General features: G+C 41.9%; 1 protein-coding gene across 1 annotated transcript in view; it reads left to right on the forward strand.

Moving 5' to 3' along the window:
• COLEC10 (collectin subfamily member 10) overlaps nucleotides 1–13,007 on the forward strand; it is a 36,868-nt gene that overhangs the window by 12,765 nt on the left and 11,096 nt on the right. The window contains exons 2-4 of the mRNA XM_042464972.1: nucleotides 2,741–2,812; nucleotides 9,273–9,344; nucleotides 11,457–11,510. Of these exons, the coding sequence (XP_042320906.1) occupies nucleotides 2,741–2,812; nucleotides 9,273–9,344; nucleotides 11,457–11,510 (198 nt within the window). The remainder of the gene's footprint in view (nucleotides 1–2,740; nucleotides 2,813–9,272; nucleotides 9,345–11,456; nucleotides 11,511–13,007) is intronic.

Raw genomic sequence — 13,007 nt, forward strand, 5'->3', positions numbered from 1 at the left:
CATAATATCTAGATGAACAAGCCAATCAGGCAAAACGTGATGGTTTTGAATCAGAAAATAAAGTGAGTTAGGCAATATAAAAGACACCATATGAGGGCAGCAACACTCAAATCTTGGTATATCTTCAGATGATATTTCGGTACCTTTTAATGTTCTTCTGATATGATACCTCGATATGATAAATGATATGAGATGATAAATCATGGTTATGATTTAGAGGCATTTTATTTTTTAAAGTAATTTTTCAAGATTCTTCCTAAAACCAAGGAAGGACTTCTTTACTGTAAAAACTGTTCAACAATGGAATAGACTGGCTCAGAGAGTGATGGAGTCAACTTCTTTGGAGGTCATTAAAAAGAAGATAGATAAACAGGCATTTTACAGGAGTGCTTTAATTAGTTTAGGGGTGTTGTAATTGTATATTCTTGTGTGGCAGGAGGCTGGACTAGGTGGCCTATGCAGTATCTTCCAACTCTAAAGCTGCTGCCACACTGCAAAATTAATGCAGTTTGACACCACTTCAACTGCCATGGCTCCATCCTATGGGATCCTGGGATTTGCAGATTGTTCTGTCACCAGAACTCTAGCAGAGAAGGCTAAATATCCCACAAAACTGCATTAATTCTCCAATGTAGATGCAGCCTAAGACTCGATGAGTTTGTAATAATTGCTACCTCAATCCAATTGTAAGTCCTACTAGAATAGATAGATCCATTGAATCAATGAAACTTTCAGAAGGGTTGGTTCTCTGTGGCCAAAGGTAACAACAGACAGGTAGATCATACAGGTGATGACTATAGAGTTTGTTGTTCTTGTTGTTGTGTGCCTTCGAATAATTTCTGACTTATGGAGACCCTAACGCTCATAGGGTTTGGGGTATTTTGCAGGAAATTTTAAGGCTAAAATTGGTATCTGGGGGAAAGCATACATGATCTAGGAGTCCTAGGAAACCACAAGCTGAACATGACTTAACAGTGTGATTCGGCAGCTTAAAAAGCCAATGCAATTCTAGGCTGCATCAATAGAAGTATGGTATCTAGATCAAAGGAAGTAATAGTGCCACTCTCTTCTGGTCAGGCCTCACCTGGAATACTGTGTCCAGTTCTGGGCACCACAATTCAAAAAGGATGTTGACAAGCTAGAGCGTGTCCAGAGGTGGGCAACCAAAACAGTGAAGGGAAACCATGACTTATGAGGAGCAACTTATGGAGCTGAATATGTTTAGCCTGGATAAGAGATGGTTAAGAGGTGAATAGGACATGCAACAATGGATTCAAACTACAAGAAAACAGATTCTACCTCTACATTAGGAGGAACTACCTGACAGCAAGAGCTGGTTGACTGTGGAACACACTCCCTCAGAGAGTGGTGGAGTCTCCTTCTTTGGAAGTTTTTAACAGAGGCTGGATGGTCATCTGTCAGGGGATGCTTTGATTCTGTGTTCCTGCATGGCAGGGGGCTGGACTGGTTAGCCCTTGAGGTCTCTTCTAACTCTATAATTCTATGGTTCTTCTATGATTCTAGGATCCCCTGGGGCCATGGCAAACTGAATGATCCGTGTCCTGGCTTACCAACTTCCCTTTCTTTCTGCTCTAGCAGATACTCATAAGTAGATTTAGGCCTTAATTATATTCAGAACTCAGCATTGCTGAGGAGAATCATTAACTTTTGTTAATAATTGTGCCATTTCAACTGCTCTGGAGGCTGAGTGCCTGTTTGGGCGCTCAAATGTTCTTCATCTTGAGCTTTGGTTTTAGTTGCCCTTAAAAGAGCATACCTCTACCAATACATTTCCAAACACACTGTTTTGCATAACGAATGAAAAAATATCTGGGGATTCCCACAGGACCTTCCCAGTTTTCCAAGTGAAATAAGACACTTGACTGCTATATATTTAAGAGTTGGGCTCAAGTGGATATTTCAGCTGGCGCTGCTTGTCATTCAGACTTCACCTGCTGAAATTCCCTCTTCTACACATCCAGACTTTCCATCTTTGGAGATCTGCAAACACAGGTTGGATGGGCACCTCTCAAGACAGCTGTAGCTGTGTGTTTCTGCATGGCAGGGGCTTGGATTAGATGGCTCTTGTGGTCCCTTCCAACTTTGACATTCTATGATTCTCGATCAGCAATACATCTTAACAGTTGGGTGGTGACTGGGAGCAGAGATTCTTAGTGTACAGGAATAGAGTTGCCAGTATCCCAGTTTGTGCTATTACCTAAAGTAGGTTCAGAATAGAGTAATCTGCACTGATGGTACTCAAAGTGGTGGTCCCGAGATGGCGTTGGCCCCTGAGCCATTGGCTGCCAGTCCCTGGCAAATTTCCAGAAAAGAAGGAAACCAATGTAGTCAGTGGACACAAATTTAGTGTCAGTCCCTGGCATATGGCATGATGGGCAGGGGGGGGGGGGGGGATAGTTGCCAGCCCTCATATCAGATGGCTCAAGTACTATATGCTTTCAAAGCTTGGGCCAGATCATTCTTTTCTAAATAAAGTGGGCCCATGGATATTCAAGCACTCTTAAATACAGGAGATAACAAAATGGTGACCCTTTTATAAAATGTCAAAATCAAGGATTGCTTTTTGGAATTTGTATATTTTTTTCCAATATTTTCAAGATGTGCATGTTTGAATCCATGGATAAAGAATCTGTGGATATGGAGGGCCACGCGTACAGTTGGAATGTATAACATCTTTTCTTTCTTTCTTTCTTTCTTTCTTTCTTTCTTGTTTCTGAAGGAGATGAAGGTGAGAAGGGAGACCCAGGAGAAATGGGGAAACATGGAAAAGTTGGCCCAACGGGACCCAAAGGTAAGGAGTATGTAGTTGTTTGTTGTCCTGTATATGTGGGCACTGATCCTGCAGTGCCCACATATGTGAGTCACTGACGATTGCTTATTAATCTACCTCTAGATTGTTTGTATTCCTCTTCCTCCAAAGCAAGTTATAGAGCAAAACCATTGCTGCTTTACTGTCATTCTTTATTAATTCATCTCTGGCTCTTGCAGCTCCATCCCCTGTTTTGCTGCCTCTGAGGGTTTCTCTGCAGCTGAAGGGATTGGAGCAAATTTGGGGATCCATAGAATTCTGCTATGGATCAAAATGAAAACTAGTCCTCCAGGAACAGCAGCTCTCCTCTAGAACAAGACATGTCTCCTCCATGTTCTTGTTCCTTTACAGCAGGAGTGAGAAATGTGTCACCTGTATGCTACATGTAGCCTCCAATCCCATTTCTGTGGCTTCCCCAGGATACCTCCACAATTTCAGGGCATGGAGGCACACACACCCCAAATCCAAAAAAACTTTACCCATAAATGTAGCAGTTTCCCTTCGGAACCCTAAAACTGCCCCCAAACTTGAAAAATGGTCAGTAATCAGTCTAAACAGAAAGTAATGTGATATCACTTCCCATATGCTAGGATCACATTGATATGGCCAAATGGGGCAGGCATGGAAGAAATTTGACCCATGGCACTCCTGCATAGTTGCCCAACCCTGCTTTAGAACATTTTTTCTTAATCTCCTAGAGCACAAAAATCCCCCCTATTTTCCTGTTCTAGCAGATAATCTTTCCCCCAGATCAGAAGTGATTCCCCCATCTAGAAATGATACTCCATTCACTTCCAGATCCATGCGAACAGACTGATACAGTTTGTCAAAGCGTCCTAGGATTGTGAAGTCAAAGGCTTTCACAGCTAGCAGCCATAGTTTTTTGTGGGCTTTTCAGGATATGTGGCCATGTTCTGGAAGAGTTTATTCCTGATGTTCCTCTGAAGATGCCAGCCATAGATGCTGGTGAAATGTCAGGAATAAACTCTTCCAGAACACAGACACATAGTCTGAAAAACCCACCAAAAACTATAGTCCTAGAACTAGTAAATTGGCGCCTGGATGCCTGGAGTTTTCTAGACTCTGACTTGGTGGGTAGGAGGTAGTGTAGTTCTAATAATGTTTGAGTGTATATGTCTGTGTGTACTTTGTGTACACTGAATCCTCTGTTGTCCCTGACTTATGGCAACCCAATGGTTTTCATATGGTTTTCTTTGGGAAGGGATATTCAGAAGTGGTTTTGCCAGTTCCTTCCTCTGAAATGTAGCCTACATTTTATTGTTGTTGTGTGCATTCAAATCATTTCTGACTTATGGTGACCCTATCATGCGGTTTTCTTGGCAAGATTTGTTAAGAGGAGGTTTGGCATTGCTTTGCCCTGTGGGTGAGAGCCCACATGCCCACTGACATTTCAAAGATGAAAGCTGGGACAGGTGTGGCCAAGCAACAGACCACGATGGCAAACATTATTAATGTGGAAGAATAGACAACTTAGGAGATGATGTAGCAGTTTGCTTTTGCTTGAGTATACTAAGAAGGGCAAGATTCTGTCTCTTCTCTCCTCTCCCTCTTGCTGAGTTAATTGACTGCAAACTATCTTGCACTTTGAACTCAGTCTGCAGCCACTGAAGTAAACTGAGGACAAAAGGGAAAGTGGGAGGAGAGATAAACTGGGACATTTTAAAAGTAGCTGAAGAATTGGGACAACAGAGGATTCATTGTGACCGTTCCTCTCAAATCAGGGCCATTGAAGGATAGGTTATAATCCAGCAATTTGTAATTTACTAGAGCAAAATGCAATAAAGGACAGTAGGAATTTTAATTGCATTTCAACAATAAAGTATATGTAGTGAGGTATTCACCCAGGTAGAGAGAGCTGAAGGGGCTAAGGGCAGCCAGGTGGTGGAGGTTGAGGGGAAGGAGGAAGTTAACCCAGAGGTGGAGCCAGTGGAGGAAGGAGGAGGAGGAGGGGAAGATTATAAAAGCAGAAGGGCTGAAGCGGGGGGGGGGGAGGATGGATGCAGAAGAGCTGTTCGGGCAGCAGTGGCCGGGGAAGGGAAAGAACAGGGTTTAAGGAGGCCAGAGAGGGACAGAGTCCCTGTGCCTCTTCCAAGAAGGGCCCTAAGGCCAAAGCAGAGGCCCCAAGTGGAGGAGAGGCGACAGAACCCTCAAGAGGAGGGAGTCTGGGCTTTTGCGGGCTCTGGGGAGTGGACAACCAGAGGCCTTGAGGATTTGGAGGATGAGTGGTGGAGTCCACAAGAGAAGCCCTGGGAAACAAGCCATGTCCCGATGGGATGTGGAGATGTCTGACTAAAAAGACTGGACTTTATGTTTTGAGCTATCATCTACTGGATATAAAGCTATTTTCTTATTAAAGGTACAGTTGTACCACACTTGCCTGAGTAAGTTTGTTCTGCATGTGGGAGAGAACATAAGGGGAGGAGTCTGTTGCCTTGCAAGATGGAGCCTGCTATGCCAGCCCCGCCCACAGTATATTACATTAGTGGCCCCAAAGACCACTATACAGGCTGGCTATGTATTTCAAAGCAAATTTTCACAGCAAAAGGCTTCATACTTCAGTCAGCTAATATGTGCTCAAATCAAAATTTGTCCACACGTTTACAATGGTCTAAACACTTTAAGCTTTTGATCAATAAAATTTTATGACTGAAGTGCATTCAATGCACAGTTATTATTTTAAAAATTCTCTTGTGTGAGTTTGCCTCATATCAGAAAAATTGGGTTGGACACAAAAGGAGAATGAACAAGCAAAAAAAACCCACAAAAAAACCCCAAATGATTGTTTGCTATATACTTTTATTGGCTCTTTAAAAACACAACTGGAAATTTCTACAAAATTGAAACTGCTGAATAGTTTAGCCAGCTGGTCTTCAGCATTAAGCAATGCCATGGGAAGATGCTGGGCACAGGGTTGCAAACATGTGTGGGAACAGAGCTAAATGCTGGGAAAGTCACAAGGCTACCACTGAACATCATATCCCTGCTCTGGGATTGCCCCTTTCCCATGCACAATCAGTTGCTGTGGCAGATCAGTTGCTGTGACAGATCACTGATCCAGGTTGGCCCTGCAATTCCAACCCTTGAGCTCCTATTACTCAGCTTGCTTTTTTACACTCAAGATTTCTCCCTGGATCTGGTCATCAGGCCCCAAGGTGGCCTCTGCACTGGACAAATGGCTATATTGATCGGTGGATTCAATGTAGTAAATTGGGGCCAGTTTTGTTTGAATTGTTATCTTGTGTGTGTGATTGCACTCTGTATTTTTTCTAAATAAATCAAACCTTAATTCACCCCAAACTTGGAGTCCTCCCAGTTAGTATGATATATATTGGTGCACATGATCCAAAGGTTGCTCAAGCCTCTTGCAAAAGCTATTTTACCCAACTTTGAAGTATTGTTGTCAGTTGGTCCCCCCCTCCCCAGTCCCCCAACCTGTTCTTTGGGCAGCATTGTGATACAAAGAGTACAGCACAAAGAGGACAATATGATGACATCAAGACAGCCTCCAGACAGAGTGTGGATCTCACTAGATGTTATAGGAAAGGAGGAAGGAGAAAAAATAAAGAAAATGGGAAATATCAACATTATTTATCTTAATATCTTTGGAGAGTTCCTACATGGCAGGGGATTGGACTGGATGGCCCTTGTGGTCTCTTCCAACTCTATGATTCTATGATTCTATTTAAACAGAGTTTGAATGTGCATCTTTCAGTGTTGCTTTAGTAGTGTATTCCTGTACAGCAGGAATTTGGAGTAGATGGCCCTTGTGGTCCCTTCCAACTCCATGATTCAATGATGATGGTGATGATGTGACGTTTCTCTGTGAATGTAGGGGTCTCTATGAGGTCTTGAGATTTTCCAAGACTTCATGGGGGTCTGGTAACATGGAAACTCTTTGTGTATAGAGGAGACTTTCTTCCTCAGACCATCATCTTCCATGTAGAGAGCATGGTTTATTTAATTTATTTCTTAATACAGTACATTTATATCCTACCCTATATCTGAAGAACCTAGCCTAAATACCCTAAAGGCACCAGATCCTGTTTGATTTTGGAAGCTAAGCTGGATTTGGATGGGAGACATACCAAGTGCTGTAGGCCATGTTTCAGAGGAAAGAACAGGCATTATAACCAACTAGCAAAACCACCTATTCCTCGCCTAAGAAAACTCTATGAAATTCATGGGTCACCGTAAGTTGACAGGCAAACTGAAGGCACAGACACACACATATATATCTCAGGATCTCAGTGCCAGTGAGGGCAATACTTTATGAGAGGATATGGGAGAAGACCTTCTGTGTTATGCACTCTAGTTATAGTATGCCCATAACTTGAAGGCCCAATTGGTACCAACACAATTGATGGAAATGATTATGGAGGGGATAAGACTTAGATGTTCTGCCTCTTCATAAATATACTTTATTTAGTGCATTAATGCATCTCAGGAAATAGATTGATATCTATGAAAGTTTATAATAAAATTGTTACCAGATCCCCCCCCCACACACACACACACATCTTTTCCCTTTCTGTACTTCATTAGGCTGAATAACACCAGAATAGGGCTTTACTCCTTAGTAAATATACATAGGACTGCACTTGGATGAAATTTTGCTTTTTCTTGTGGCTTGGCTATTAACATGTCCCACAAAAAGAGAAAATGCATTGCCCTCACCTGGACACAGAAAGCATACGATTTGCACATTCCAATTAAGCAACCCCCCCCCCTTCTCTATGTGCCTGTTTTTTATTTGCCCCTTATTCTAGTGCTACAAAGTTAAAGGTCCTTGTAGATACTGTTTTAGGGAGGGCAAAGTGTACCTTCCATCCCTACCTATATAGCTTGATCTTGACTGACAAAGCTGGTTGCATTGTGTCTGCTTGAGCACCCAGAGATTCATTGTTCTCTCATACCATTTCTTTGCATATGGAAATCTAGACAAGTTGGAAATCTAGACAGAGGAGGGTGATCAGAATAGTGAAAGGTCTGGAAGCCATGCCCTATAAGGAACATCTTAGGGAGCTAGGTATGTTTATCTTGGAGAAGAGAAGGTTAAGAGGTGACATGATAGCCCTGTTTAAATATTTGTAAGGATGCCACATTGAGGATGGAACAATGCTCCAGAGACTAGGACATGGAGCAGTGGACTGAGCTACAGAAAAGAAGCTTCCACTTCAACATTAGGAAAAACTTCCTGACAGTAGGAGCTGCTTGACAGTGGAAAGCTCTGCCCCAGAGAGTGGTGGAGTCTATTTCTTTGCAGGTTTTTAAAGAGAAGCTGGAGGCTATCTGTCAGGAGTGCTTTGATTTTGTATTCCTGCATGGCTGGGAGTTGTGATCCCTTCCAAGTCTATAATTCTAAGTCTTCTGTCCATCATTGTGATTGTGCTCGCAATCAGTGAAATATTGAGAGTAACATAAAGGGAACTGTGTATTAATTTAGTCACTTAAAAACAAATTCTGCATCATTCTTGAAAAGAATGTTTCTGGGACATAAATATGATGCCTTCAGGCATCTCAGTCAGGAGCTCTAAGTTAGGCAAACAAGCTTTAAAACTTCACACTGTTTTCATGGGCAACACTGTAGGGGCAACCATCTGCTACCAGTCAGCATTATATCTCCAATGGCACCAAATCAAAAACTATTGCTCTTCAAAAGTGAATCCAATCTGTTGGAATGGGCTGTCAAAACATATGCAAAACCTGCTGCTATGCTGGTAAGTGGGGGACTTAACAAGCACAAACTTTTAACAGTTTGACACTTACACAGATGGTCACACTCATGGCAACAGCACTGTAGTGCCCAGGTCTAGAAATAGCAGGCTTGCTGTGGTCAGGTGCTACTTTTTTCCTTTAGAGGGCTCCTGCACTCCATATGACAATCAGAAACGTCATAGAAGAAGCTTTTCCCAGAATGTGGCAGCAATTTGTCACAAAAGCAGGGGTTTAAAAAAGAACTCAATAGAGCTCCTTTTGCAAAATATGGGTGAATCTACCCTGTAGAAATAGTGCAGTTTAAGTGCTGTAGTTCCATCCTGTGGAATCCTGGGATCTGCAGTTTTACATCATCTTTAGCCTTCTCGATTCAGGCTTGCATCCTTCCAAGGTCGTTAAAATGAGTACCCAGATTGTTGAGGGCAATTAGCTTACACTTTGTAAACCGCTTAGGGAGTGCTTAAGTGCACTAATAAGCAGTATAGAAATGTACTTGATATTGCTATTTCTGTTGACAGCAGTAGCTGGTGGCTTCCATCTTGGTGGAGCTGGGAATTCACTCTGGGGTTGGGTCTGAACTTGAAAGGAATTGTCCAAGGTGCTGAACCGTATCCCCGAAATAGGTTCAACCTCCTGAGTACCTCCTTTAAAACTAAAACTGAACATAGGCATTCTTTTATTCTTTTACTCTCTCGTTCCTTTCCAGGAGACAAAGGAGCAATTGGCAGTATTGGTGACCAAGGAATGACGGGTAAAATTGGACCGATTGGCAGAAAGGGTATGTTTCCTTTTAATCCTTTGTCAAGCCTTTTGAATGTGTTGTAAGGCACAGAACACAACATGAAACAGCTGCTATTTTTGCTTCCCAAATTAAACAGATGGTTGTTATTTCCAGAGCAAAAAAAAAAAGTACTGGGAGTTAAATTGGAGCTGATGTCTGCTACCCACGGTGAATAAAGGTGATGCCCTGTGACTAAGCAGGCATTGCCTACAAGTTTTCAAAAATATCATCATAACTGTTAGAGCTAACTAACTTTAAAGGCTAAAAGACTTTAACTACTAAAAGGTTTATTGTTACACAAGTGTTGGTGAAATAAAACTCATTTTAACATGGGGAGGGGAAATTGCATACAGTCATGGACCCCAGAAAGGGAGTGAGACAGGACAGCTTTCACCCGCCTAAGAGTAGGTTGGGGGGTTGAACCCTTGAAATGTTCAGGGAAAATTATACCATGAAGACTGCTATGTAGCTGAGCCTCTTCAGGTATTATCAATCAGAACTGTACTGAACCATCAATCAGTAAGAACTATTGAAACCACTGTTGTCATTGAGACCTCCCAGAAATAAGAAAGTCTGCCTGCAATCTGTTATGTGCATACTCACTTGGGAGTAAGCTACATTGAACATATGAGGGCACTTCTAAGTCTTCTTATTTAAGGATGCTTCAGGGATGGGATGGGAAAAGTAATTTGCCCTCCCCCTGCAAATAGACAAAATTAATAACAACCAAAGATGACATCCTCAACCTTAAAACACTCCTTCACACATACTTTCAGTGGACATGTGGGAAAGTAATAGGACTGTGCATGGAAGCCTCATAGCTCAGTGTTGATGAACATGCTCTGCATCTAGGAAGCCCACAGTTTGGTTCTTGCCATCTCCATGTAGGATGGAGAAGAATATCATGGGATTCACATTTCTGGCCAACTTCTTGGACACACCTTGTTTTAGAGTTAAAACCAAACTAAATGAGAAGCAAAATATGTTGTTATAAACCACACTTTGGGGCTTTTGAAAATCAACAGCAAACATGGAGATTTGGGCTTTCCTCAGGAATATATAGCATGCGATGCCAGAAAGTTTTGCCTACTCTTATATTCCTATTGAGGCATCTCCCAGATGCTGTTAGGTTCTGTTTTGTTTTTCAATCCCATTGACACAAGTTGTTTTCTCCCTGCTGTCAATGGCCACTACTGGCACCTGTTAGTGGGCCAGTGAATCCACTCTGGGGTTTAGTATGAACTTTAAAAGAAATATCCAATGTGTTAAACCTATTTGGTGGGGGGGAGTTCAGCACCTTGAACAGCTCCTGACATTTTTAGTTAGGCTAAAACCCAGAGTGGATTCACTGTCCCACTGACATGCAGATCAAAAGCCATATCTGAGTGTAGCGCAAAAGGAAGATTTTCTGCAAGTCTACAGCAGGGAACAAAGAATTAAAAATCTCCACCACCCCAACCCAGTGATTCTAATTTTTTTTTTAAAAAAAAACCAACCTTCCTGCACCAGCTGTTGTTTTTATGCTAAAAATAATGGTGCATCTGCATTTTTAAAAATCTTCACTTTAAAAAATGCAGATGAAGCCTGTAATAACATTTGGCCTTTAATACTTTTAACACTTGTGAAACCCATTTGATCAGAAACAACAGCAAGATCCAATATAAAATAAATGTGTGTGCTGTAGGCAAGTATTATGATTCTCTCTCTTTCTCTAGTATCGTTTAGCTTCCTTACAAATTGTTATCCACCGCCAATGTTTGCTGCTCATCCATGCAAGAAGGAAGTACCAGGCACCATCTACCCATGAAGCCTCTGAACCTTTAATGGGTCAGCTATTAAAATTTGCAGCTCTGTTCACCAAAACAAAAACTTGACAGGGCAATTCTACCAACACTTACTCGGAAACAAGCCCCACTTTGTGTTCAGGAGAATTTACTTGCCTCACAGTGTTTCCAGGGTTGGTTGAAGTATTTGATTTGGCATATCCACTTGTGCAGCCTGCTCTGTTTCTCCAAATCCACTCAGTGAATGTTGCTCAATCAAGCAAATATGTTTGCTAGTGTGTGCACGTCCAGATGTAAGGACACACTTTTCCCCCCTTTTATTCAGGTGACAAAGGACTGAAGGGTTTGTCGGGTGTGTCTGGCGGAAAGGGCAAAGCAGGTACACTGTTTTCCTCTATATTTCCTAAGCAATTGGTGTGTTTTAGATTTAGAAACATAGCCATGTCAGTCTGGAATATTAATATGCAAAGGGTTCTTGTAGCACCCTTAAGACTTCCCTCTGTTCCCTCTGTTAGGGATGACAGCTTTCTCACAGAGTCTTCTTCCAGGAATTTAAGAGTAGAAAGGATATTTTATCACAGCAGTTGGGAAAAGATGGCTTGGGGATTCTGGAAATTGTTTTTTTAAAAAACACCTGATTTTTTTACAAACTTTGCAACTGATACCTCCAGTGTTCTCAGATTACACAATAATGTTGACAACAGCTATCTGTAAAGCAGGAGTAGGGGACCTCCTTCCATAGGCCAAATGCAGACTTGCAGTCCTCTTAGTAAACTCTTCCCTGACTACACCACCTCTTTTCATACCTCCTCCCCTCACCAGCCCCATTCTGGGTAACTGACATTATCTACTCTGTACTTCTGTTTATTCTGTTCCTAATCCTTGGCTACCAAAGTTATGGTCAACAAACTTGCACAGCATTAGAAAGGGAATACTTGGATGCAAATATCTTTTTTTTCCTTTCAGTTTTATGCTAAACAAACACAAGAGTTGTACCTTCAAGCTCTGATCCCACTTCTTTTTTGCTCAGATCATACCCACAGGTGCAATCAAGAAGCCAACAGGTTTCAACCTAAAGTAATGCAGCCATAACTAGAAAAAAGGTTTGCTACCCTGTGTAAGGCTTTCCCAGTTACTAAGCACATAATAATATTTAGTATAAATATATGCATTCAAGCGTTCAAACTGCATCTTCATATCATCATAAAACAACATAATTATTAGTATCAGCATTGTTTCTCTGTTACCATCATGGCATAATGGTTTGAGTGTTGGAATGCTCTGCAGCTCTGGAGACAAGGGTTTGATTCCCAGCTCAGCCATCAAAACCCACTGGGTGACCTTGAGCAAGTCGCATGCTCTCAGCCTCAGAGGAAGGCAATGGCAAACTTCCTGTGAACATCCTAAATGGCTTGGGCCCAGGTTACTTGGAGGATCGCCTCTCCCCATACAATCCACCCCACACACTTAGGTCAGCCGGGAAGAATTTGTTGAGGATCCCGATGGCGAGATATGTGTCAACCTTGCAAAGGGCCTTTTCCATCTCGGCCTCTAGGATCTGGAACACCCTTCCCGATGAGCTCCGCTCCACCACCTCCCTGGATCTCTTTAAAAAGAGACTCAAGACCTTCTTGTTCCGGCAAGTCTTCCCCGATGTTTCTTGATATCATGTGACTCCACTCTATATGTAGTGTATTATCGACTGCACTCAGCTAGCCTGGATTTGATGTAATGATTTTAATTTGTATAATTGTAATGTTTTTATTGAAGTTTTATTTATGTATTGCAATTTTTAGTCTGCACTTTATATTTTGTCATTGCCATTTCTATCTGTACACCACCTTGATCACTGCTGAAAAGCGGTTTATAAATAAAA

The sequence above is a fragment of the Sceloporus undulatus genome, chromosome 4, assembly GCF_019175285.1.
Source record: "Sceloporus undulatus isolate JIND9_A2432 ecotype Alabama chromosome 4, SceUnd_v1.1, whole genome shotgun sequence".
Lineage (NCBI taxonomy): Eukaryota > Metazoa > Chordata > Lepidosauria > Squamata > Phrynosomatidae > Sceloporus > Sceloporus undulatus.